This window comes from Triplophysa dalaica, chromosome 2 (genome assembly GCF_015846415.1).
Source record: "Triplophysa dalaica isolate WHDGS20190420 chromosome 2, ASM1584641v1, whole genome shotgun sequence".
In the NCBI taxonomy this organism is placed as follows: Eukaryota; Metazoa; Chordata; class Actinopteri; order Cypriniformes; family Nemacheilidae; genus Triplophysa; species Triplophysa dalaica.
Window position 1 is genome coordinate 9,956,842 of NC_079543.1, and position 26,888 is coordinate 9,983,729.

At 36.8% G+C, this 26,888-nt stretch overlaps 2 protein-coding genes across 4 annotated transcripts; one reads left to right on the forward strand and one right to left on the reverse strand.

Annotated features, from left to right (window-relative positions):
- The first annotated feature begins 263 nt into the window (after window positions 1–263).
- dok7b (docking protein 7b) lies at window positions 264–22,905 on the forward strand. 3 transcript variants are annotated; one of them, XM_056764677.1, is made up of 11 exons: window positions 270–633; window positions 752–797; window positions 2,772–3,002; window positions 6,887–7,087; window positions 10,446–10,565; window positions 15,471–15,578; window positions 15,680–16,476; window positions 19,703–19,772; window positions 20,114–20,191; window positions 20,292–20,459; window positions 21,394–22,905. In XM_056764677.1, the coding sequence occupies exons 1-11, from the start codon at window positions 580–582 to the stop codon at window positions 21,531–21,533; spliced, it is 2,013 nt and encodes a 670-aa protein (XP_056620655.1). In that variant the 5' UTR covers window positions 270–579; the 3' UTR covers window positions 21,534–22,905. The 3 variants fall into 3 exon arrangements, with proteins under 3 accessions (XP_056620666.1, XP_056620655.1, XP_056620659.1); XM_056764688.1 differs by lacking the exons at window positions 20,114–20,191; window positions 21,394–22,905 and adding an exon at window positions 19,850–19,911 and having other exon boundaries at window positions 264–633; window positions 20,292–20,453; XM_056764681.1 differs by lacking the exon at window positions 20,114–20,191.
- Window positions 22,905–25,448, reverse strand: lrpap1 (low density lipoprotein receptor-related protein associated protein 1). The gene is made up of 8 exons (XM_056764700.1): window positions 25,190–25,448; window positions 24,842–24,986; window positions 24,269–24,399; window positions 24,031–24,151; window positions 23,724–23,879; window positions 23,535–23,617; window positions 23,244–23,420; window positions 22,905–23,119 (listed from the first exon to the last, which is right to left on the reverse strand). Exons 1-8 carry the CDS (start codon window positions 25,343–25,345, stop codon window positions 23,051–23,053), a joined length of 1,038 nt encoding a protein of 345 aa, XP_056620678.1. The 5' UTR covers window positions 25,346–25,448; the 3' UTR covers window positions 22,905–23,050.
- Window positions 25,449–26,888: the final 1,440 nt, after the last annotated feature.

Below are 26,888 nucleotides of genomic sequence, written 5' to 3' on the forward strand. Positions count from 1 at the left end.
TATGAACTGTTTTCTCCAGTGAGGTAAACTGTTGTTGTGCCTTTAGGCGAGATACTTGGTGAGATGCAATTCTGCATTGTGCAAAATGGCCTATCTCTCACTACTGTATTACCCAATTACATCCCCAAGCTGGGATTCAACTTGCTTTATAGCAACCTTGCTTGCGGAGTACATCCAGTAGAGATTTTAATGAAAGCATCATGTGCATTTTTTGTGATGATAAACTATTATTTAAACTGCACGTGTATTTTTAAAGTGTATGCATTTTGTTTTCTCAAAGAGTGTGATAGTCTGACTGTTAGGTATGCGTGCATCTCTGGGACAGGTGTTGTGAATTGCATCTGCAACTTTAAGTTTTCCCCTTTGATCCAAACGGACAACTGTAAAAACGTTTGCCTTCCGTGTCTGGGTGTGTGTTGAGGGGGTAGTCTGATGTGTGAAAGTATGTGTGTGTGTGTATGAGAGAGGGAGTTAATGGTCGTGTTAGAGCAGTGTAGACAATTCTGGAGGTTATTTTGAAAGTGACCACCTCACCGCCGCGGACCGCACACACACAGCTGTCGGGAACCATGACACAAGATGACGGATACGGTTGTCGTAGAGGGACAAGTCAGACTCCGGGAGGGGAAAAAGGTCCTTAAACGCAACGCAAACTACTTTTCTCTGTATTTAATCATTTTTTACTGAACTTATTCTTTGTTTGTTAATACAATGTTTTCGTTTCTTTCCACGGGGTTTCCTGCGTTTACAGTGGAAAAATAGATGGGTGATTCTACGAAAACCTTCGCCTGTAGCAGGTACGCGGAAAGTTTTTATATTTATTTACATTTTGCTGAACAGTGTTGAGATAGGCTACGTGATGTGCATTTAAATAGCAGTTTCGTTAAACAAAAGTTGGGTACTATCTGTGTTAAACTCTGACACTGGGATCACGGTTGTTTTTGATAATGATATGAAAATGATATGCGACTGGCACGGTCGTTATGCGATATATGGGAATGACACTCACTGCACGTGTCACGGTGTCGCAATTTACTTAAACCCCGAGCGCTGATCCTAGAACAGCCATGACCGTTTCAAATGTAAGGTGAGTTCAATTTCCTGCGGACCGATTGAGGCGTGACATCAAAAATACCGCGAGAGCGATTCGAATGCAATGAATTCGAATAGCTCTCGCGGTACTTTGATGTCACGCATTTATCCGTCTGCGCAACGCCGCAAGAACACACGTGCATTACGTGCAACATTACCTTGCGTAACAGTGGTCATTTTTGGATCTCTATGTCGTCGGAAGCTGTCATTGTTTACTTGGTTTGTCTCCAGCTGCTTTCAGGGATCACAGTGTCTTTGATGTACCTGTTATGTCAGCTGTTCGTAGGCCTAGCCTTTTAGAAGTCTGATGATTTGGTAGATTGCACTCTTGTACAGATGCATGAAAACAAAGTTTCCAAAACAATCAATCACATCTATAGTTTTCTATAGTTTTATAGTTTCAAGAGCAAATCTATAGTTAAATGCCTATATATACTCTATATTCTATTGAAAGAGACAGATCTCATGGCTCTGTAACTGCACCAACTGCATGTGTTACTGTCCGGAAAGTTGGTTTAATGGAGGTATTTGCAGTTAACTATGATCATACAAATAGTGTTCATTTGCCAAGTTTGTGAAATAATGAAATAATGAAATAAAACCAAATCATGAAATAAAAGGTGCCGCGGGGTTGAAATGCATTTAAAGTGATGCTTCACCCAAAAAGGAAAAATCTCTCATCATTTACTCACCCTTAGATTGTTCCAAACCTGTATACATTTCTTTGTTTTGTTGAGCACGTGGGAAGAAATTTGGAAGAATGTCAGATCTCACCCACCATGTACTGCCATAGTAGGGGAAATAAATAGTATGGGAGGCAATGGGATCGAGATTTGACAATCTTCCAGATATCTTCCTGTGTGTTTCTACAGAACAAAGAAATTATACAGGTTTGGAGTAATTGATGACAAGAGTTTAAATTTTGGGTTGAACTGTCTATTTCAATTGTATTTAACACCTTCATTTCTGATTAATGGCAAAACAAGTAAACCACATGATGTCACCAAAATGATTCATTTTTTTAAATGTATACAAATATTTCATAATATTCATTTTTTTATAGTTACATGTAGTTGACTATTTTTAGTTAGTATGAACCTACATAGCTGTACAGTACATAAATAGTGCAGGAGCTTTAATCTTCTGTGCCATGAGAGTCCTCTAATGGGTGTCGTAATCCCAGACATTCATGAAAGACACATACAGACATGCACATATACCCAGCGCCTGATTCTTTCACTGTGTGCTCTTTTGTAAAGCCTTGAATGTTCGCTGTAGTGTTCAGCGGCAGAGTTATAATTGGTATTACAATCACATAATCTATAGTTTAATGCCTATCTATACTCCTATCATACTCTATTGAAAGAGACATAACTCATGGCTCTGTAACTGCACCAACTGCATGTGTTGTTGTCTGGAGAGTTGGTTAAATTATGGTATTTCTAGTAAACTATGATCATACAAATAGAGCTCATTTGCCAAGTTTGCCACACCTTTACTATAGTAAAACTTTGGTTAATTTTCCAAGGGAAGGTACTTTAAAATAAATTACTGGTTTTAAAATATTCATTGTATTTATACATGACTAAACTATAGTACATAACCCAAAACATGGTATTTCAATGAAAACATAGTATTACTTATATCCTATGTCAGAATATTGAATCTCTTTATTTCAGACTGCCTGTCCCTGTTGGTGTATAAGGAACGCGGAGAGAGGAGCAAAGGGCAGAGAGAGAGGAGTCAGGCCACGCTTAGGGATATCTGTGGACTCGAAGCTCTTCAGGGTTTTGATGGAGTGAATTATGTGCTCAGTCTGCTCTGCCTGAGCCTGTCTGTCATGCTCGGCTTTGACAACAGAGTGACTCTTCTGGCCTGGGACGCTCGTATTCGCTACAGCCTTGGGGAAGGTGAGAGGAGAGTTTGTGTGTCTTGTGAGTTGTTCAGACAAATAGGGACAAAAAAAGAACCTAGATTTATTCATCCTCATGTCATTCCAGCCATCCAGGTTTTTTCTTCTTCTGTGGGATACAAGATGTTACACAGGAATTTGTCGATGCTGTTCAATACACTAAAAGCTATCACAAAGCTATTACAGTATAGCTTTAGAACATGGAAAATAGTTCTCATAGTCACATGGATCACTTTGATGGGGGGAGTTATTTTTGGAGCCTATGGATACTATTTACTTTCATTGTATGGAATAGATTCAGCTTGGACATGTGATTGTACTTAGTTTTGTGTTTCAAAAAGAAATGAGGAATGGAAAAGGAAAGTAAGGATAAAAGAAGTGATGATGACATGGGGGTGAATAAATAATGATAGAATTTTCATTTTTAGGTGAACTATTGTATTGCGGTCTGTTCAGTGGGGGATCCTGGCAAAAGTAATATAAACCCTGCCGCCCCCACACAGGTCTCAGGCGGGATCTAAACTTATCTATCGCTCTTCTCTACAGTTTCACCATATAGCACCCAGTCTCCCTTATGCTCGCCCACCTCGTATTAAAAATGAATTTTGATTTATTGGTACGCTTTTCCAAAGCGGCTATAATTCTTTAATTCCCTGTTCTATAATTCTCCGCTCTCTTTGAGTTCAGCTGCTATCTGTCTGCACCATAGAAACAGGGTAAGAGGTTTATCTTGAAAAAAATCATCTAATAGAAGCCAGTACAGGCCAAGTTAACCAAATCATGAAATAAAAGGTGTTGCACGTTTCCCACTGAAATGCATTTAAAGTGATACTTCTCCCAAAAATGAAAATTCTGTCATCATTTACTCACCCTTAGATTGTTCCAAACCTGTATACATTTCTTTGTTTTGCTGAACAAACAGGAAGAAATTTGAAAGAATGTCAGATCTCACCCACCATGTATTTCCGTAGCAGGGAATATAAATACTATGGCAGTCAATGGGGGTGAGATTAGACAATCTTTTTGGGTGAACTGTCCCTTTAAACGTAAATTGTATTGAACACCTTCATTTCTGATTAATGGCAAAAACACTAAGCCACATGATGTCACCAAAATGGTTCATTTTTTAAATTGATACAAATATTACATAATATTCATATTTTTATAGCTACATGTAGTTGACTATTTTTAGTTAGTCTGAACCTACATAGCTGTACAGTACATAAATAATGCAGGAGCTTTAATCTTCTGTGCCATGTGTGTCCTCTAATGGGTCTCGTAATCCCAGACATTCATGAAAGTCACGTACAGACATGCACATATACCCAGCGCCTGATTCTTTCACTATGTGCTCTTTTGTAAAGCCTTGAATGTTCGCTGTAGCGTTCAGCGGCAGAGTTATAATTGGTGCCCTGTGATGTGTATGATACTCCATAAGATCTCTCAAGTTTTTCTCGAACATGTGCTTGACAAAGTAACACATACCTAAAATGAAACATAGGGAAGTATCTGACACCAAAATCTTATCTTGGGCTTGGTTCAGATGACTTCATTTCAAATCAAAGTTTAAATTCAGTTTCTGCAGCTGAAATGAAAAAATACTTTAAATTGGCTTTCATGTTTTTTTTTACAAAAATTTAACTTTTAATGGAGGAATTTGGAGATTTTAGTGGCATCTGGAAGTGATGTGGCAAATTGCTACCAACGGCCCACTCCATCCCCACCCTTTGGCAACTGAAACAGGACAAACATGTCGATTTATGAAATATGCTCTGTAGAGCCAGCCCATTCGCACCAATTGCGTATAAATAACACGCGCCGTGCATTATCGTATAATAAGGACGCCAAATTGCGATTTTGCGTGCATAAATACGCCTTTTTTTGAGTGCACATGATACGCCAATTAGCGCGTTTGCATATTAAACAGCAATTTGTCTCATTACCCTGTCCCCTAACCCAAACCCTAAACCTAATGTTAGCGTCCGTGCATATTATAACCTGTACCCTAACCCAAATCCTAAACCTAACCGTATTATTTTAATTATTTCAGTGTTTCCTCTTCATGTACGTTTTAAAATGGCTGCTCTCCACCCAGGTACAAGCACTCTTTGGCGTATCATATGCACGCAAAATCGCAATTTGGCGTACGTATTAGACGATAATGCAAAAGCGTGTTATTTATACGCAATTGGGTGCGATCAGGTTGGTAGAGCAGTTTGTCCGTTTAGGGCTACCGTAGAATCAACATGGTGAATTCTATGTAAAGGGACCCGCGCTGTACGTAGATAGAAATAACTAATTCTAAGATAATTATAAAAAAGCTACACTATGTAAGGTCTTTAAACGTTATATATATTATGTATATTTTATTGCATTTCTTTCAGTAGATCCTCCTAAATACTACACACAGCACCTTTAAGAAATAGAGCTTAAAAAATTAGATACTCTGCGCTGCTAATATGGTCACAAAACCATGACTCTGTTACAAGTAGATGTGTGAATTTCTCTACAATTGATAGCGAAAATTGATAGTGGTCATTAAACTGCCTGCTGGTCTTGAGAAAAACCCTTCAGGTCGGCACATTCTTTGCTTTTCCAGCATCTTCTACATATTTGACCCTTTATGATGTCGAGATCCATCTTTGCACTCTGAAAACAATCGAGAGACTCAAACACAACTATTAAAAAACTGAAAACATGCACTGATGCTCAACACACCACATAAAGTGCCAGGTAGACGGAAAGCTTTGAACAGGATGAACTGTGTAAATTAAATACGTAGATAGACATTTTTAATCTAAAGACAAAACTCAACTGGTGGCACTTGTTTCACAGTGGTTAGACTGATGATTCTCAATGACTTGTGTCATCTCTGCACTGATACATCCTTGATTTTCAGTTCCCTTGTTTGTCTGTGTATTGGTTTTGCTTTAAGGCAAACTGAACAATGATAGATGGAGTTTGGTCGAGCGAGGAACATATATCTCATTCCGCTTCACTGCTCTTATCAATTTTCTACTAAACTGCTTTAACACACCCTGGTGTACTTTCCCATACTGATCATGATCAATGAGTCAGTGACTACAGACTACATTTGCTCGGCCATATATGAAGATGGGAGTGTGTGTGTGTGTGTGTCTGAGAATTGCTAAAAGGTATCATATGATTGATGTGTCCAGTTTTGTGTCTAGTCTGTGTGTATTGTGTGTGATGTTGCACAATGTAATCTAAGGCATTAAATTAGAAGCATTAATCTCATTACTAATGCTACACACACACTGCCTGGATGCGACCTGTATCATTAGTTATGCTTGTTAAGACAATATGGATTACTTGTCTTAATTATGATTAATTGAAGTATAGTGTTTCTAAATGACCTGGAGTGTATGTACATCTGTGCTGGTTATTCATGCCTGTAAAGAATCTATCTAGAATTTGTAATATTGTTTTGTACAGTATGCCAGATTTACATTTCACTAAAGTTTGTAAATGTATACTCTGTTTGTGTAAAATAATATCTTGCATTCTATCTAAAAAACAGACAAATGTATCTACAGATGAAATCTCTTCTTTACATCTATTGTCGCAATTTGTTCTGGTTTAGATGTTCTTATGATAGTGATTGTGTGGGACAAATTACAAATATATTGCAGAATACAATTTAATGATTGCCAAGGAAAAACCACCAACAACAACACATGGTTCAACAAAGATACAGTGATATCACATCTACCTATTTTCACTATTGTACAGTAAGTTTATAGATCTACTGTGTTTACTCTAAGCTGACAAGGAAAAAAACTTGTGTTGATTAGTAAATATACTGTAGATATTTTTATATTGTCTTTATTTAGAAGCTCTTCTTAAACTCAATTTTTTCAGTTCACAGGTTCAGTGTTGACGTTCAGCCTGGCACCAAACTAGAAAGTGGCCCCGCCTCCCTGCATTTGTGCAACAACTTGCTTGTTATTGCCAGAGACCTCCCCCCAACTGTCATCGGCCAATGGAAACTGTCAGACTTAAGGCGTTATGGCGCCGTTCCTAATGGATTTGTCTTTGAGGGCGGGACAAGATGTGGCTACTGTAAGTTATTGTTCTATTCTTTGTTGAACGGCTCATTGATATTTTTGGGATGCAAAGTGGTTCTTAGAGTCTCTCCTGCTATGTTGGCAGATTACTGATTTAATATTTTTAGTATTTTTTATTATAAGGTTTTTTCGTGGTTTAACGAGTACATGTTTCCACTTGTACAGATCTTTTTAACTTGGTCCTGATGACATTCTCAGGAATGAAAGTAGCACAGTGATGTCTGCCAATAGTAAATGTGAAAATCAGATATCCTCACACCCAATCTCTCTCTCTCTCTCTCTCTCTCACTCTCACCACACTTCCAGATTCAGTTAAACACATTATTTTTGTGCACCCACACACCGACTCGTGGTAATGTGCGATAGGGTTCAGTAAGAAATGTTGCGTTAGCACCAATGAAGTCCACCAGCTGCCTCTTTGGCACGTCCTTCTGCAGCTGTTCTCTTGTTTCAGCAGCTAAAGCAGATCTGACTAATCTTATACAAAACTTCTTTACAACACAAGAAGCGCTTTTATCGTAATCATAATCTAGCAAATGAATTAGTTATCCCATGAAGAGTAGTCTTTATTCATGTAGAATTGCATGTTTAATGTTGTTTAAGTGCAATACAGGGAAACTCTGGGTGTGGGCAGGAGATGAATAAAGAAACTAGTCTAGTGGAAGACCTTAAGTATGTGTGTGGGAGGGTGAGGGGGCTATTAGACACCGGACTCTAAATCCGCCTCTCATTGATGTAGTCATCTCTAGGCGGCCCACACAAAATCTGACCTCCACAGATTTTTACATAAGTGGAACTCTTGTCATTCATAAAATGTACCGGGTGTTAGTGTAGTTACATTGCCTTCATCATGGAACCCTGTGCCCTTTTACTGCCAAGCAATGATTCATGATTTACATTCTGGTAAATATGTAAAAATCCATAAAATCAGACACAAATTAATACCCAGTCTGCCAGGTTAACATTGAGAGTCATGCTGAGAGATAATGAAGTTCTCTGGAACATGTACCTCTTTTCCTCACCTCATTTGACAATCGTGAGCTCTGGTTGGTCTCTGCCACACAGAGGTCGTGTCTCTCTTCCTGCCATTTGTGAAATTCAGCGGATCGCTGCTCGGGTGAAAACTGAATTAAAATGAAAGTACGGCCACGTTGCCGTTTCCACTGAGGCTGATGGTCACAGGCCACACGCGATGTCAAAAACAAACTGGCAGTGCAATTTGTGAGCGTGTCGGCTGTCTCATTCGATTTTGGAGAATGAACGGGTGTATGTTCAGTGGTTTAGACAGATTTTATACGTCTGCTTTACGTCTGCTTCAGACAGAGCAGTTGTGGATGGATCAATCCAGCATCAGCAACATAGAAAACGTAATATGATTTTAGGCAAATTTAAAATGACTACACAAGTTGGTTTTTGTTACTCTTTAAAAATTCTAACAACTAGCGATTTTACGCAAATCTCCAAGTATCAAGGCTTAAACTGCGTAGGAGTGTTACATAGAAGCCATACATTTGTTTATGCAACTTTTGTGCTACATTGTATACTGGTCATTCTAGCAAATAGTTAGTTATTCGATATGAAAACATAATATTTGCATACTTAGCACATTATATGGGTGGTTCTCATGAAATCTTGGTTTCCAGATGTCAAACATGATTTTCTTAAAAACACTCATATCAACAACTGTTCTTTTTATTGATTAAAAAAGAGGTATGACATGTTTAAGAAAATTCATTTAAAAACTTGTATTGACAGTTTAACAAAGTTGTGAATTTTTTTCAAAAATAAACTCATTACTGTAACCATTTAAAATTGTCAATCCCATAGCATGTTTTTTAACAGAAGCCATGATGCCTAAGCAAGTTTTTATTATTCATACATAATAAGACATTAATGAAGTATATGTTCATAGAAAAATATATAAGTAAAAGAAACTTATATATATAGAAACCTGTATTGTTAATGAGCATGAAAAAAATGTGTACACAGCATGACAAGAGAATATTAAGCTTTTAACTAGAAAAATATAAAGTAGCCTGTTAACTATTTGAAAGGTACTGGTAGATGTGTTATTTTTCACATAAAATCAAACTTGAATGTAAAAATGTTTTTGTGTATTCAAACATTATTTGAAAAGTGTTATGGAGGATGAGAATATCAGTCATGGACACTTTTCAACTTTACAATGAAATTTTTACAATCGGTAAAAACGTGCACTTTCATAGGTTCAAATAAAATTAAGAGACAATAAAAAACAGGACTTTTATCTCTATTTAATTTCCTGAAAATTTGGGCAAGGTCAAAAGTTGGGCCCCTTGGTAACGTATCTCAAGTATTAATAGCCCACCAGTATGTTTATGAATTATGAAACCAAGAGCTAAGCATGTTATGGTTATTTTTGTAAAGGACTGTCACTCCAATACTGCTCGCAGTCTCCTCTGTGACGCTTGAGGGATTTGACAGGACTATATTTATCGTCATGAAAGACGCCTAATTCTGTCCTCATCATGTCGAACAAAGAAAGGCAGTCATAATCTGACTGCGGATGAGTCACTTATAAATCTTGACGCAATTCATGTCTTTGTTATCCCAGTTTTCCCATTGTAGTTGAAATCTCAAGGCTCTCCGATTGCTCGTGTTTTGCAGCGCGCTCGGCAGCGCTTATTTTAGTCTGAAAGGTGCCAGAGGCTTTGTAGATAATGTTAGCTATTGACATATGCATGGAGGAGGTGTGGGCACCAGAGCAGGATTTGTCTTTCTTCTTGAACATTTATGTGTATAAATATACATTATTATGCTCAATTTTAAAGTTCAAGAGCGAACTCGTAATAATTTTGTTCAAAGAGTGTGGGCAGATATAACATGAGATGTGATAATATAATAAGAACTGAGTTTACATATAAAATCTAACTTTTACTTTTGATTGCTTTTTTGGAACATGAATATATAATATGAATATGATAATGCTAAATGAAATCCAGAGGAATCCAAGTTAAAAGGAACACATTTTTGGTTTGATGGAGGGATACATAAGCTATAGTGATGGGGCTGCATAAGACAAAACAAATATTGTAATCAACCAGAAATGCAACTGAAAGTAAAGAAAGAAATGAAGACTCCTTCATTTATTTTTAAACACTGTCAACGCTCACCACAGAGAAATGACTTGATGTTTCCTCATTTGCGATCGTCTTGCGACTGCGATTGTGGTCATTACCAAACAGCTCTTCTATTCAATAACATAGATCATTAATATCAAAACGAACGTGAAATGGTACATCATGTCTTTTGAGGAACACAGACATTAAGAAATAAATTCTCTCCAGCTTGCTCTCATTTGCTGTTTTCTACAGGGGCTGGTGTTTTCTTCCTCGCTTGTGCAGAAGGCGAACACATCAGTTTTTTGTTCGACTGCATCGTTCAGGGCATTTCGCCAAGCAGGGGGCCGTTTGGACTGCGTCCAGTCCTGCCAGGTGAGTTTGTTTATACGAGCACAGTTCAGAAATTTCAAAGTTGCCGTGTCCTTACTGTTAGGTTTATTGACTTGATGTGGCGTGGGCTGTCAGCTGTGTGTGTACGTTCTGAATTATTGACTACTGACATGTGTGACCTGCAAGTTTTCGGTAAACATAAGCATCCTTATGAACTATTTGAGTCCTTTTTGTCTTCGTCACGTACTACTGGATATGGATATAAATAAAATAAATAGTTAAAGTGAGCATGTGTGTGTATGTGTGGGTAAGCTTTATGTGTGATTGGTACATGGTGTGCCATTCCTCTCTCTCTCTCTCTCTCTCTCTCTCTTTAATAAATCACATTGACTGAGTCAGAGTTCAGATCAATTTTATAATAAAACACACACACACACACACAGTGGTTTTGGACTTAGAGTAAAGACACCATTGTGTCGAACCAGAAAAACAATGAACTTAAGTTATTAAAGAAAATAAGTGAACCATAGTCTGTTTATTAAAATATTGAAATGCTTTACACTCGTCACATTTATAATTTTAGTCTATAGTTATAATAACATATTATTTATTGAATACGCATTGACAGATTTTTTTTCCTCTAGTGGTATTGTTGTGCAGTGGTAGCTAACATTCACTAAGTGTAATAACCTTTAATGGGTCCTGAAATCTTTTTTTTATCTGGCAACTCAATGGCTCCATACTGACGGGAGGATAATATCATAACTAACACTGTCTCATCTACGTGGTCCGTATCATTTAAATGGAACCTAATATTTCTTTGGTATTACTGAATTATTGTCCTCAAATCGATGCAATGTTCACATTTAGTTTATTGATTTGTCCCGGACTCCTCCATAGATTTACCACATAAGCACAATAGTATATTAAACCGTAATGAGTTTGACATATAGCTTTATAGATCAAACTGCTGTGAGCCACACTGGCACACAGACAACGTTTAATTGAGTTGGTGAGGCAGGAGTATCAAACTAAAATTATAAAGTCTACCTAAAAGGTTACAGTATGACAATGGGTGTGTAAAAGGAAAACCGTGTAGCTGTGGGGTCGATTACGTAACAAAGGAATACTGAAGATTGAATATAAAGTTGCTTGCCTTGAAACTTTTGCTTCTGTTTATGTTAGCAGTTCTTGTATTTGTATGTCTATATGTTGTCAATCCTGTGTTTGTCAGATTAGGATTAATAGGGTAGTTTAGTTGTTAAGAGCTCGGCTGGGTATTGAAAGGCTATTTACCTTGTGATGTGTGTACTGTGGTGCTTTGAATAAAAGTACTGTACCACTCATTTGCATAGACCCATTTACACAAACAGTGTATTGCAATTTGTGCTGTGTGGAATATTTTTTTAAAGGTAGTTTTCGCCTCATTCATTTCTTTGATGTCGTGCAGGCTCAGAAGAGATTAATAGAACATGATTTTCCTCATTTGCTAAAGACATTTTAATTTCCCTGTTGAGTAACCATACAGATAACAGATTCATTTTCAAACCAGCTGTTGTATGTTTTTCCTGATAAAAGCTATCTTTTCACAATGCATTCTCCAAATTATTGCGATTGCTAAATGAATAAATGTACAAGCCAAAAGCGATGTTCAGAGGGAGTATTTGTACGATATTTGCCTTTAATGGTCCCTCAGGTTTGATTACATTTATTTTTCTTTCAAAAATATATGGGTTCTGATATTCTGATATGAAAAAAGAAAAAAAGAAAAGTTTGTGTTTACATAATATGTATAATATGTCTGTGGATTGTGCAAATTAATTTTGTATTTATAAATACATACACATACATGCATATAGACGGTTTCAGCGTCGACAACATAAACAAATGCTATGTGACCCAAACTTAATTTCTGGTAGACTTCCACAAAGAAACCATAACTGTCGAATAGTTTTAATTGAATTGAATACGATTGTAGTAGAGTAGGCGGGGCGAGACCGTGGTTCGAGGCCGGTAAGTGATTGTTAATTAGCGCCAGTGGTGCGCGCACCGGCCTCGCACCACGTAGGAGATTGGGAGCGTATAAAGAAACAATGGCGACCGGACCGTCGAAGAGAGAGGACCGGGCCCGAACTTGTGTTTGTATTTGTATTTATGTTTATGTTAATGTTATTGCGCCGGCGGTCGTCCGTGAGGGGCCGCCGGCTATTATTACTTTATTAAATGTTTGTTTAAATGTCTTCCGGTTCCCGACTCCTTCCTTCCATACTTGAGATTTATTACAACGATTAATATACAATAGAAGATTGATATAAAATTATATTAATATTAAATAAATTGTTGTATTATACACAAACACGTACCGGAAGTTAACTTTAGATCTGGCGTGTGCGTCTATAAGAAAAATATAAAAATGTAAATACAATTTCAATTATGGGTAAATATTAATAAATGCATCTTAATATTTCCCATATATATATATATATATATATATATATATATATATATACATTTTTGTGTATGTTTTTGTATTTATAAAAAGAAAAAATTCTCTGAACACAGACATTTATTATGTTAACATAAACTTTTACTCTCGATGCGATTTATCATTTGACAGCCCTAAAAAACATACATTGACTACAACTTTCTAAGTTATTCATATTTTGTTGATCCACTTTTGTGTAAAAATTTTTTTTTTGTCATTCTCAAGGGCGTTGACTCAATAAGCTTTGTACATGTGTGTTGCCGAGCCTCTTTAAATTCTTCAGAGCTGAGCTTCAGTTTACACTTCCTGCACAACGAAATATACATACACAATATTTAATACATCCTGATTAATATAAAAGGTTTTAGACATCTCTTTTGTCCACTGTAGTGCAGAATGCCAGAAGCTTTTGGAGTATGTTGACATCAATGCTTACTGTATGAACACTTTCTCAGTATTCCTTGTGTCAGTAAATAAAGTTTCAACTGTCTTCCATCATACAAGATGTCAGGGCAGTTTTTCTAGCTGTCAGTACGTGTCTGTTATTTAGAACACTTGATGTATTTTAACCTTTGACATTAAATGCAGGTTGAATGAGAGTTCAGATTGCCAATGACAAACAGGGCCATCGCTAACATTCAAGGCACCCAGAATAAAAAAACTATGGCTTGGCCCCTCTTCAGGGACCATAGAAACTATGAATTTTAGTCACAGGTCCTATAGGACAGTGCTGACAAATGAGTACAGAGCATTGGCAAGTTACTTTTCTCTTTAAATATCTTTGTGTATTCTCTAGATGTTGTATCTTGAAATATAAAGGACACTTACATCAGATAGATCAATTGTACAACGTTTTTTTTGTTTATTTAATTTTAATTTTTTAAAGTGCACAAAGCCGATTTACTTCTGTCCGTTCATCTTCCCACGCTCAGTCCTGTTTTTCAAAAGACCAAGCACAACTATTTCAGCAGCTTTTTTTATATTACATGACATTCTGGCAGTTTTTTCAGTCCAGTATAGCCTATATGATTGCTTGTATTAATGTATAGCATGAAATGCACCTCCTATGCTAATAATGTGTTTTAATAAACCAGAGCAGTAAAAGATTTGGTTCTAAATTCCTCCATATTGATTATTCTGTGCTCTATTCTGCCGTTTGTTCCCTTTCTGTCTTTTCTGTCTTAATTATCTCACAGATGATTTATTGATAGATTTAAGCACTCTGCGTTTACTGTCTTGGTTTATTTTATTATGAGAATGCGCGATGACCATCATGGTCAAAGGGAAGCTATCATTGGTCACCAAGTGTATGCGCACGGACAATATATTTCCCTTAAATTTGCAATGGTGATATAAAATTAAGAAATAATAGTGCTATGAGGCATTAACGGACAATCCGCCACATGGTATTATATTACTATTGACAGAAATGCTATTGATCTATTGACAGAAATGCAATATAATATACATATCTGTCTTCAGGGGTGTAAAAAGACCTTATATAATGAAGCGTTATGGTTTTATTACCTTAGAATGAGCTATTTCTATATACATATACCGCCGGTCCCCTTACATGAAATTCACCATGTTGTTTCTACAGTAGCCCTAAACGGACAAACTGCTCTACAGAGATCTTTTTGTAAACAAGTTATCTACTTCGGCAAAGAAGCGAAAACGCTACGACATCTTTGTCCTCGCAGAGCTGCCGTAGTGGTAGTGGAGTGAGTCATTGGTTGCAATTTGCAACCTCATACGCTAGATGCTGCTAAAATCTCCACATTCCTCCTTTAAAATAAGTCAAAACTAAAGATATTTCTAAAAATAGAAACAACAAAAAATCAAGGAATTTATGATGACTATACATTAAGTTCTATTTACATCTATTTATTATTCATTTATACGAGTTGTTATTTATTACTAATATATTGAATTGTATGGACGTTATTACAATGAAATTCTTACACTAGAGTTTATTCAGAAACATATTTATATTTTATATGGTATAAAAATGTACAACACACAATTGTAATACACAGTACATACTGTGAATATATTTTTTTATCTTTTAAATGTACATATTTAAATGTTTCTGTTTCTTGTTATTAAGTATTTAGAGCTCCTGTAACCCCAACAAATTGTGCGTGTGTGTGCACATATGGCAAGTAAAGCTTATTCTGATTCTGTACCCATGTGTGTGAGAAATGATTGTCATGGGGTTGCAGCCGTTATGTGCCTCTAGAGACTAATAAATGTGGCCACTGGCTCCTGTAATGTTCCCCGTGGCGACTAATACAACAGTAATGGATTATACATGAATTATTCCAGGAGACAAATGAGCGCTGTCAGGTGCATGTTTGTATTTTGTTTGTGTGTTCATGAAATATATGTTCTTATAGGTGTTTGGGTAATAAATGTTTTCTGTATTAGCCTAATTATAAACGAATGAGATAATTTTTCCATAGATCCCAGTGCTAACCCATCGTCTATAGAAGACAGGATTAGCCAGGAGGCAAGTGATCTAGAGAAACGACTCAGCATGCTGTCTATATGTAGCCAACACAGCAGTGCAGGTAATCCCAATATGCATTTGAGAAAATGTAATTCTATTTTAAAGAAAATGTAACACATGTCAATCACATGTCAATCCCGCCTCTCTTGCACAACGGCTCAGCCTCCAGCTTCAGTTACGGTGCCTCCTTGGTAGGAGATGATAGAAGTATCTCCAGCTCCTCCTCTGAGACCAGCCATTCTGATAACAGCCTGGGCAGTCGTCTGGCAATATGGACCGAGCCGGTCAGACATCCCACCCCTATCGAACCTTCATCATCATTATTAGGGGCTACTGGACCCAAAATCACAGCCTGTTCTGTCAGCACGTCCAGCGACGAGCGTCTGTACGGAGCAGTTATGGGAGGACTCCGACCCCCATCCAAGCCACCTCAACCTAGAGGCCTTCAAGAGGCGGGACGCCAGAACTCAACCGACAGCGGTATCGCCACAGGGAGCCACTCGTCCTATTCTGGAAGCTTCTCTTCTTATACTGGTAGCATGGATAATGGGCACGCAGAGACTGATGAGTTTGGATCCTTAATAAGTCTTCCTCCAAACTCAGTTTTGAACTCAAACACTCCAGTACGGACTGTTACTCTCATACCCGAGCACATGTCATGTGTGTGTCCGCACAGAGACCCTGGATACCTGGTACCAAATCAAGCTCTGCAGCATTACGATGTCCCACGTCGGCTTGCGCAACAACACTCCTCCGTTCAGGAGCAGTATTCGACTGCAGTCCAGGAACGGAGGCCTGAAAGCGGAGCGCTTGGACTAGAGGACATCTCTGCAGACGCCTCTCTTAAACAGACTGTCCCAGTGAGATTCAACTGGTGTGGTGAAGGAGCAGCGCCCCCTGAAGGCTCAAGATGCCCAGAATTACAGCCCGCCATCTGTCCTGACTGTGGGGGAGGCAAGGTAATAAGATTTGTTTTCTTGTTGCTATTATTTATCTTTTTTTTCTGAACAATTGTATGCTGATTATAATCAACCCATTACCGTCCATATGTTAGCAGGACTAGGTGAACTTGGATATGCGATATAGAAATGACATCACAGATAAGCACTCACAGAGAGGGAATCACAAACATTTTATATTTCTCTGTCTAAACGCATCTTTTGTCGTGCAGACTGTTCCCTAGATTTTCTCTAGATCTTCACCACCCTAGCAGAATCTCTTAATGATAATAACACACATCAGAGTTTATGCCTTACGTATCAGGATTGTGTTGACTGAGCGTCAGTCTTTCATTATACTCTAATCTCAGAATTCAGCGTTCCAGCACAAATCTGCAGACTGTTCTGAAGGTGTGTTTTTTGGAGCACTCTCATTGATGCACCAGTGGGGATGCAGAACTTGTTTGCAGAGTGAATTGAAATGCTTTTCCATCTCACAAGCTTTGGGATCTGGGAACGCAGTAATAAGCCATAAAAAATACAGAATGCTTTTACCGAACAACAAACAAAAACGTTTTCCCCGTTCAGCTCAATCGATATTTCAATGAGAAAAACATTTGACTTTCTAGGCTGCATTGAACATTTTGTAGCTTCTACATTCATTTAAGTTTGAGTTGAACAGGACAAAAGCAAAACTAATTTGGTTAGTGTAATTAAATGTATATTTTTCAATTATGACAACACTGCTTGATAACACTTGTTGTGAACATATCTCATTAAATGCAATTGCTTTTAGTAACAAATTTCATTTAAAATACAAATAATAATCAAGAAATGTTACAGCGAGTGCAATATATTTATTTTATTTGGTTTGTAGCTGCCACAAGTTTTCAGGTTTATTTCTAGGCAAGGAAAGCTTATTTAAATAGCACATTTAACACATACATAAGGTGCTTTACTATAGCAATAAGCCGCAAGAAGCAGTGGGTTACTGTGCATTTTATAACAGCTAAGGGCGTTGTGGCACGCCTAAAATCCCCTCAGCCGTTATAAAATACACTTGTAAATGAACCAACTGTCACGTCCGGTCGGACAGAACCCAGACGCAAGCAGAAGTGAAGGGGTTAAACAATATTTATTAAGGCACAAAACAATAAACCCACGATGGGGCAAACAAGAAACTAAACAATACTGACAAACAGAAAACTTTCCACGAAGGGGCAAAACAAAATTCAGGATAATCTAAATAATAAAGCCAAACACAAGGGAAGTAGGAACAAGGTAATCCAGACACGAAGTAGCAACAGGTAATAAGGAACACGAAGTATTAACACGGAGTAACTAGTATGTACAATGAAACGATAAACAGCAAGGGAATCAGGGACATTAAATAAAGAGAAACTAATGAGGAGCGATGAAGAGGCAAAGACAGGTGAGGGAGATGGAACACTAATGGGACGCTAGACATAGAGACGAGGGGGCGGAGCTACACGGAAGACACGCGGCGAAATGTCAAAATAAACCGCCACGTGTCTCCACACAAGACGAAACGCACACACACAAGGCATGATATTGTCATGGCTCTGTCCCCAAGGCCCGAATACTCAGGACTGGAAGGACAGGGCCGTGACACCCACTGCACTATTTTATAAATAGAAATGATTCACAAAGGAAGGATTCATAATGTATAAGAGATCTTTACAAAAGTAATGATTTAATAAAGAAGATGAAATTATTTATTTTAAGCGGTTTTATACCGTGTTTTTACAATTAGCAATGTGACAAACACAATCTAACTACCTATATTACGAGGTGGCTAATTCGTACGAATTACTACGATTTTATGTGTCTGTTGTTAAGTAAGATTTGATATTGTTCCAATGACATTATGTTTAGGGGGGGTTAGGGGAGGGGCTTCAGTATTGCTTATTTCTAATAATTTTGTGTTTTTGTGTGATTCACATCAAAGGATTCATACAAATTAGCCTCCTCGTAAAATAGTTCTGTATTCCTATGAGATGCAGTTGGCTGTATAAAAAACACACTGAGAAGTGTTATTATAATATAGAAATGTAAAAGTTTTTTTTTTTTCCTAATATTGTATTCTGTATTTATTCACACTGTATATCCTGCACTTGCTAATTGCACTTCTGGTTAGACCTAAACTACATTTCGTTACACTGTACTTGTATATGTGTTATGACAGTAAAGTTGAATCTGATCTAATCTAATCTAAAACCAAATGTGTATGTGTGATGATATAAAGCCATATAATTTTTTTTTGAAAACCAGTCCAGTGTCTGGTGAATTTTAATCAAACCTCAGGTCATAACATTTTTTTTACTATTCTTACATAATTGTACAAATATTACTGTTGTATTGCTTATATGTTAATATATACTTCTTTGCAGTATTTGAGGTCTGAAAAATAGTTTTGCAGCAAGGTTTGCCAGTAACTTATGGTAGATTTAATTACTGCTTAATACTACTTTCATGCTAGTATTGTTTTCAATTACTTCAATCAAAATTATAACATTTTGACTTTAAATATTCAAAATGAGCAAGAAGAGACTGGGATTAGCACAGTTACACTGCAAAAAATGACATTCTTCCTAAGCATTTCAGTCTGATAAACCTGATAAAAATATGTAAAACTTCTTAAATTACGGTACATGTACATAGCAAGAAAAGGCTTGTTTTACGAAATAAAAATATATAAACTAGGTAGATTAAGGCTTAAAATAAAATTGTAATTTAAATCTACAATAAATTACTGTAAAACATTACAGCAAAGTTTTACAGTGACGATACAGAAAGTCTTCTCTCTTATTTTGACCTGTTTATCCAGATTTTGTTTTCTGCATATAAAAAACAATATTTTTATTTGAAATTTGGGAGAAATATTGTTAGAGGTTTACAGAATGAAAAAAAAATGTTCATACCTACACACATACTTAAATAGTACATTTTAAAATCAGAAAAAACGATTTTGAAATTCTGTGGACGTACGTATTTGAGTAATTGTCTGATTTAAATCTAAGTCATATTCATAGCTCTATTAAATATGCATATCAAAATGTATGGACATTTAACAACATTAACTGCAAAAATAAATGGTTTGTGGGATTGTGAACAGACTGCCACCAAATCTCTATGTTCTGATGTTCTATACCTTGAAGGTATATATAGTGAAAGGATTAAGTAACTGTTAAAAATCGAAAACTTTCCTTAGATCTGTTTTCTGTAGGTGGTGGAGAGGAGCAGGTGCACGACGAGAGGCAGTTCTGAACACCAGAAACCTTTTCATGAAACTGACGGTGAGAGGGTCTGTGTTTTGTCAAATCTTCAGGAAGTGCATCAGTATTGCTCCCCGTTCTTAAAAGATTTTTGACAGGACCTCCGTGCCCGTGCTGTTTCAAAAAGTGTTTTGATTCTGCTCCCAGCAGTGACTTCACAGTTAGTATTTATGTAAAAAAATGAGACATTCCGTCTGGATATGTCAGTTTGTGTTGAACATCCAAAGCATGATTGGTTTCAGCTGAAAACGTTAACGATTTCATGTTTTGCGGCATAAATCACAATCTAACCAAGACGTGTTGAGATTGTAAATTATAAATGGCAAACTGATTCATGCATGGGGTTTTGTCCTGCTCAGCAGATCCTAAAGGCAATTATGAGCAAATGGCATATATGACTGATGCATGCAGGTGGCCACAGTTCAGAGCAGGAGAGTATGGTAATTGAGATGCCGCTACTTATATTACCATGGCATGACAGCATTTCATTCTTTCGATCGCGTTGGTTTCTGTTTGATTCATGTTTGTGTTGTCGTACAGGAAGTATGCGCATTAGCCCCGAGGACATGGGACTGACGGTTATTGACAGACTTCAAGGTGATTCTGCTAACTATGTGAATATACCAGTCAGCCCTACATCTAAACGACAGCTACACTATATAGAGTTGGATCTACAAAATCGCCAGGAGTCAAGCCACACTGTGAGAGGTGCACTGCGTTCCTCTTATCTATACACCACAATCAGCTCTGATCCTGAAAGGAATAGTTGACAGAAAAATTCTCTCATCAACCTGATGCCATCCCAGTCTCCCTAGTCAATTGTTATTTGTATGATAGATGCATGTTCTTATTTGAGCTTAAACATTTTGAGTCCCATACATGAAGAAAACTTTTTTACTATATAAATTTGTTTGTGTTTTACTTAAAGGTCCAGTGTGTCCATTTCGGGATTATCAACTCATAGAAATGTAATACAATATACATAGCTATGACTTCAGAGGTGTATAAAGAGCGTTATGTTTTATTACCTTAGAATGAGCTATTTCTATCTACATACACCTCGGGACCCCTTACATAATTTGCCATGTAGTGTTTTGAAAGAGAGGGGTGGAGTGAGCGGTTGGTTACAATTTGCAAGCTTGCTGCAACATTTCATTTACTGGACCTTTATGAAATGGGTGACATAAAAGTAAATTACCAGGTTATGTTCATTTTTGGATGAACTGTTCCTTTAAGAGCAGATGAAATACAGGCCATACATTGTATGGGTGACCTTTTTGGGGCTACACTGTTTCAACTGTTGTTAAAAGAAAAGTATTTATATTCCTGCCTTCAAGCTCTTTTGTGTTTGACTGGAAAGAACATCCATAAACATTTGGAACAATATGAGTGTAAATAATGCAGAACTATTCTTTTTCCAAAATGAAAAGCTGTAGGCTATAGCACAAGCCAACCAATACACCATGGCTCAAACAGTGTCTCGTTTCTGAATAAACATTTACACCATATAAATGTTTGGCAACTGTAATCTGTCTTTTCAGAGTATGAAAAATGACTATTGTGGAGATTTTTTTTTTAAATGAGCCGGCATATTTAAAAATGTTTTTTTTTTAAATCCATTATTTTTTCTCTTTGTAAACAGTATCCAACTCGAGCACTAAATATGCACACATTGACATCACTGCTACAGAGACGGTACAGAGGGTTGGAGCCCAGCATGCACAGGGCCGAGAGCAGAGACTACAGGAACTAGAACAGAAAAGAAGAGGAACTCTCCCCTGAGCATAAAACGAACATACCGTCCAGTGGGGTTCCTGACACAGTATTTTGTGTAAATTGTCAGCCCATCATATACTGAAATCTATGTACAAATACAAGTTCAACTTTTCAAAATTTGTATAAAGGTTTTATGATTTTTTATGACCATCCTCAATAGAAGCATTTTAAAAGTAGTCTCAGTGTTTTGGACCCCACTGTAAATTTATGCAGAGTGACCCTTTACATTTTATGCATTTAAATAATAACACATGTCTATGGTTGTAATGAATTTATTTTTACATTATATACTACGTGTCCTTTTGTGGATGAATGTGTTATTGTCCCCGATATTTACAATAGAATGACAAAGGTTTTACTAAATACATAAACTGGCTGTCGACAACTGTAAATATATATTTCCTTCAGTGACCAATTTTACTCTTTGTGCATTTAAACATTTAAATATTTCATAAGAAACGTGTATTTTTTCAGATATTTTTTCTGACATTTCTTTATGTAGTATAACCTCAGAATAAAGTTATCATCTATATTGTCAGAGCTCATTGTTGCCTGTCCATGACTTTGTCACTCTGATGGATCAACATTTTTCAAACTGTGTGTCGCAGTGACATGAGGTGGGTCGTGGAAAGTCACTTGGCTTTTGAATGACACACAAAAAAATAGTTTAGTCCAGTTAATGACTGGCAATAACAATTGCTTTGATATTTTATCATTAGATAGTTTGGTATTGCAGCTTAATTTTCATTTATCTAGTGAAAATAAAAACTCTTCTACTTATAGAGGATGAATGTGTGTTTTTCTCCCCACATTTCCATTTTAAAACATTTTGGTGGGTCTCGAGATAAATTATACCTGTCTAGGTGGGTCCTGGAATGAAAATGTTTGGTAATCGCTGATTTAAAAGACAAAAACATTTATTATTTCATTTATTATCAAACACAATTAAAGGCATTAAAAACTATTTAAATCTTTCAGGTTCAAAACAATAGTACCATAGATAAGTATTAGTTTGTATACAGTAGTATTTTGGAGACAACGTTTTTAACATTAACAATAAAGATTATGAGTTATGTCCCGACCACATTTTTAAACAACACTTCTGCAGTCATGATGTGATTCAGTCAGTATAACGGATAACTCAAGGTCTCCCGAATGCTTCACATTCTTATAACCTATTCCAACCCCCAAAGCACATCTCTTTCTATTTGCTTTGAAATGTAATTGTGATGTTCAGCTTAACAGTAACGCTCAATACTGTCAAACTCATTCAAATGCAAGTCAATCAGTTTGTGTGCAATTTCATTTTTTGACTATTTACGCACCTAAAAGAATCACATAAATGACAAAAAGATCAGGACCAAAATGACCAAATCGTCAATTTAATGTACATTAAGGTCCTATCTGTCATAATCCCCATTCAATGTGTTGAATAACATTAGTATATAAACAGAGGGAACAGGATTATGTGAAATGTGAATGATTATAGCAAGCTGTAGTTGCCATGGTGATGAAAACACCATTCAGAGTTCGTTGTGTTGCAATCCATTTCTGGAAATCTTATTTGTAATGTCCTGCAAGTGTTTCTTCATCTAAAAAACAAAAGTATGACAATTAGTACAAATCTTAAACCTCCTAACATTCTCTATGACATTTTAGTGTTCATAAAAATATAATTTCAGTCTTTCTTATAAAAATGCTAGTACTGTTATTTACCTTGTATCCCATTTCTCGTGCCTTCTCAGCAAGAGTCTGGTATTTCTCTTTGGATCTTACGATGTGGTCCTCGTCTCCCAGGGCCTCCACGTGCTTCAGTTTCTGATGAGACAGCTCCAACTGCTCCTGATAATGGTGGTGCTTTTCCACCTTTGTTTCAAAGTGTCTCAGCTCCTCCTGTACGTCATTTATTCACGGATGTTAGCTTAGCACACAAACACAGTAAAACCAAACTGAACGGATATATATTCAGTTGTTTATTAGCTGTGCTGATATGACTTTCAGGCTTACTTTAAGAGAGTCAAGCTCATCCTCGCTGAGATTGGATCTTTTTGCCATCTCCCAAAGCTCTGTGACTCTTGGCTCTTTGAATTCTGCGGTAAACACAGACATGAAAGAAAGGGAGGAATTTTATCAAACCCACATCAGTATGAAAATTAATTTATGAGACAAAGGTTCTTTGTTTGCAAAGGTGCGCACCGGTGTCATCACTGTATCCCTCATGGGTAATTTTGCGCAGTCGTTCAAAGCCCTGGTTAAGGTCTCTCATTCTCTGCTTCAGATCATCGTGTTTTTGATGGAGCACATGTTCCTTCACATCACCCTCCAGAGGACTTATTACATTTTTATGGATCTCTGAAAAACAGTGCAATTTATTCATTCTCTTGTGAAGATCAAAAGGGAAGAGTGTGCACATTTGTGGGAATTTTAGCACATTTTAACCATTATTTAATTACTGATGAAGTTATACCCATCAAACATTTCAAAACAAAGCACTAAACCTTACCTTCGGTTCGACTCACAGTATCCATGACGATGTTGTACTCATTGATCTTGTCCTTGTGGTGCTGGAATTCTCTCAGAAGACTTTGCAGTTCCTCATCAGAGAACTTTCCAGAAGTTTTGGCCTGAGGGTCAAAATATCATAGACAACTGACAGGTTTGCAAAAAGTGGAAGCATTGCCATATAAACCAGTTAATGAGTATGTGAAACGCATTTTTTCCTCTGCTCATGTGTAATTTACCTTGTTCCACAGCTTGTCCAGTCTTGGGTCATCAAATGTATCTCCTTCTTTAACGTCATGATCTTTTAACCTGTTGCTGTCCAATGTCCGGGTGTCTTTTTTCCCGTCCATTCCATACTTTGCTAGAATAACTGCGCAAGCAATCACGTGGAGTTAAGCCCTTTTTTGTCAAGGGAATATTCTAATCTTTTAATGACTACTTTGTTAATCTTTATAAGATGTGCCTTATAAATGTTTAACCCTTAAAGGGATAGTTTACCCCAAAATGAAAATTCTTCAATCAGTTACTCACTATCAATCATTTCAAACCTGTATGACTCTCTGTAGCAGAACACAAAAGACGATATTTGAAAGAACATCGGTGATGAAACAACATCAACACCCATTGTCTATATTATATGGACACAAAACCACTGCCATTTCTCAAAATATCTTCTTTTGTAAAGAAAAAAAAATCATACAAGTTTTGAGCAATATGGGTGTGAATAAATTAACTTAATGTCACAATACAATCTAGATTATAACAACACTCAGACCAGTAACCTATCAACCTAAAGAAAAGTCAAATCTTACTACTGAAGTTGCGCCTGAGCTTGGCTTCTCTCTCTCCATCCTCGTCCAGCCCTTCAGCCTTCAGTTTCTTCCACTGAAGTTCATCTTTCTCCTGGATCTTCAAGTCGCTGTGTAGTTCTGACAGGCGCACCGGTGCAAGCTGCATCTAAATCAAAACAAGTGATGTGCAGACACCGTGTTATGATATTTCACCAGTGCGTAAAAAGTGATGTGTAAGATTGTGCACGAATTCAACAGAATAATACAAAGAAGTCAATCAGATGAATATAACAACACGTATACTAGTGATGCCTCACAGCACAGAATTGAAAAACTAAACTTTCGTTTGACATATTACTTAATATTTACCTTTATCGCCTTTCCCCAAACCTGATTAATTTTGGCAATCCTAAATTCCACTTGATTGTCGCCTTTATCAGATTGTTCGTTCACTTCTTTTGAGTACTTCCCCGCCTTCGTCCCGACCACGAAGATGCAAAACAAAAGTGTAAAGTGCATTTTCATTCCGATTTACTACAAGAGAATAAAAGACTGAAAGTAAAGTATGTGATGTTTCCTAGAGCATCAGCCGTTGTTTTCAGGAAGCGTTGGGAGAATCACATGCCTGTACTCCAAAAGCCCAATGCCTCGTGGTTCGTGTAGTTTCTAGATTCAAAGTCGCTCGTGCTTTGGAACGAGCGAGTTTACGATAAAAGACTTCAAGCCCCATAAGGCGCTGCTACGTCGTTACCTAGTAACGACGCGTGAAGGAGCTTTGAGCAAATGAGATCAATCCACGCAGCGAGAGTTATAAGAGAAGCGCACTGGCAGGGACGTAAAGGCACATGCACGATACATTAAATTACAAAGCACATACAATAATACGATAAAGCTAATATCCCTTTTAATGGTAAAAAAATAGGTTTTATCGGTGCACAATGTGTTAGACTTTAATAAAATAAAACTTGGGAAACAGAAGTTAATGGGACAGTATAGACTGGTGTAGTTAACAGGATTTTTAAACTAGGGATACACTGTAAAAAAATGCGATACACATTTTTCACACACACGTAATTTATCTAATTTATCAAAATTTACCAAAACATTTATTTGATATTAATGATTAAATAAACGTGTGAAATATACGAAATTAAAAAATGTGTAAACTATTTCTGGAGTTATTTATTTGAGAAATGACGAATGGTTAAACAGCTAGATTTGACAGTTTTGAAAACATTGTTGCTTTTTAAACATTCATAACCATTAATATATCAATTTATTATATTTCCTGCTGGTTACAAGTTAACTTACCAGTGATATTCATATATTCCAGTGTATGAAATTTAGTGGCATCCAATGGCTCACTACACGTCTCCCTTGAAGCACTTCTTTGGCTGACACAGTGGAAAGTTGGGGTCACGTTTTCGTTTCTTTGCCGAAGGAGATCATGTATTTTCGAAACACGCTCTAGTGATAAGTTTGTCTGTTTAGTGCTACGGTAGAAACAACATGGAGAATTCCATGCAAGGGGGAATGTATGTAGATAGAAATAGCTCATTCTAAGCTAATAAACACAAAAATACAATACTTTATACACCCCTGAAGACAGAGTTTTGGATGTTATATTGCATTTCGGTCAATAAATCATTCCAAAAATTACACGTTGGACCTTTAAAAAGACAATATTAATATATCCCTTCGCATGACTGAAGACAGCCTATCCAATACAAGCTAGGCTATGGTAAGCTATGTCAAGGATATTTGCTCGAACTTAGCATAAAAATTAGTTGTTTAAAGGTTTGCACTTTTAAAAAGCAGTTAAGTAAGTGATCAAGTTTGTACAACCTTTTTATTTAACTCTATTTAACTTTATTTGATTTAAGTTATTGAATATGAATCAATAGAGGATGACATACCTTTCTATTTATAGACAACACTTCAACTGTCTTTAGTCACATGTTTCATCACCTTTGATTCCACCTAGAAGATTTTATAGGAGCAAGAAAGCATAAAATGTCTGTATAAAAGGCACAACAGTCAAGGAGTTTCACTACTTTGGCAGAATGAA

Excerpts from the sequence above, each read along its gene's own strand:
- dok7b (XM_056764677.1), top strand. The coding sequence starts at position 580 with ATGACGGATACGGTTGTCGTAGAGGGACAAGTCAGACTCCGGGAGGGG. Across the intron at positions 798-2,771 it reads AAAACCTTCGCCTGTAGCAG|ACTGCCTGTCCCTGTTGGTG; the intron begins GTACGCGGAAAG and ends TCTTTATTTCAG. Across the intron at positions 10,566-15,470 it reads ACTGCGTCCAGTCCTGCCAG|ATCCCAGTGCTAACCCATCG; the intron begins GTGAGTTTGTTT and ends ATTTTTCCATAG.
- lrpap1 (XM_056764700.1), bottom strand. The coding sequence starts at position 25,345 with ATGAAAATGCACTTTACACTTTTGTTTTGCATCTTCGTGGTCGGGACG. Across the intron at positions 24,987-25,189 it reads TTTGGGGAAAGGCGATAAAG|ATGCAGCTTGCACCGGTGCG; the intron begins GTAAATATTAAG and ends GTTTTGATTTAG. Across the intron at positions 23,618-23,723 it reads GGGATACAGTGATGACACCG|AATTCAAAGAGCCAAGAGTC; the intron begins GTGCGCACCTTT and ends TGTTTACCGCAG.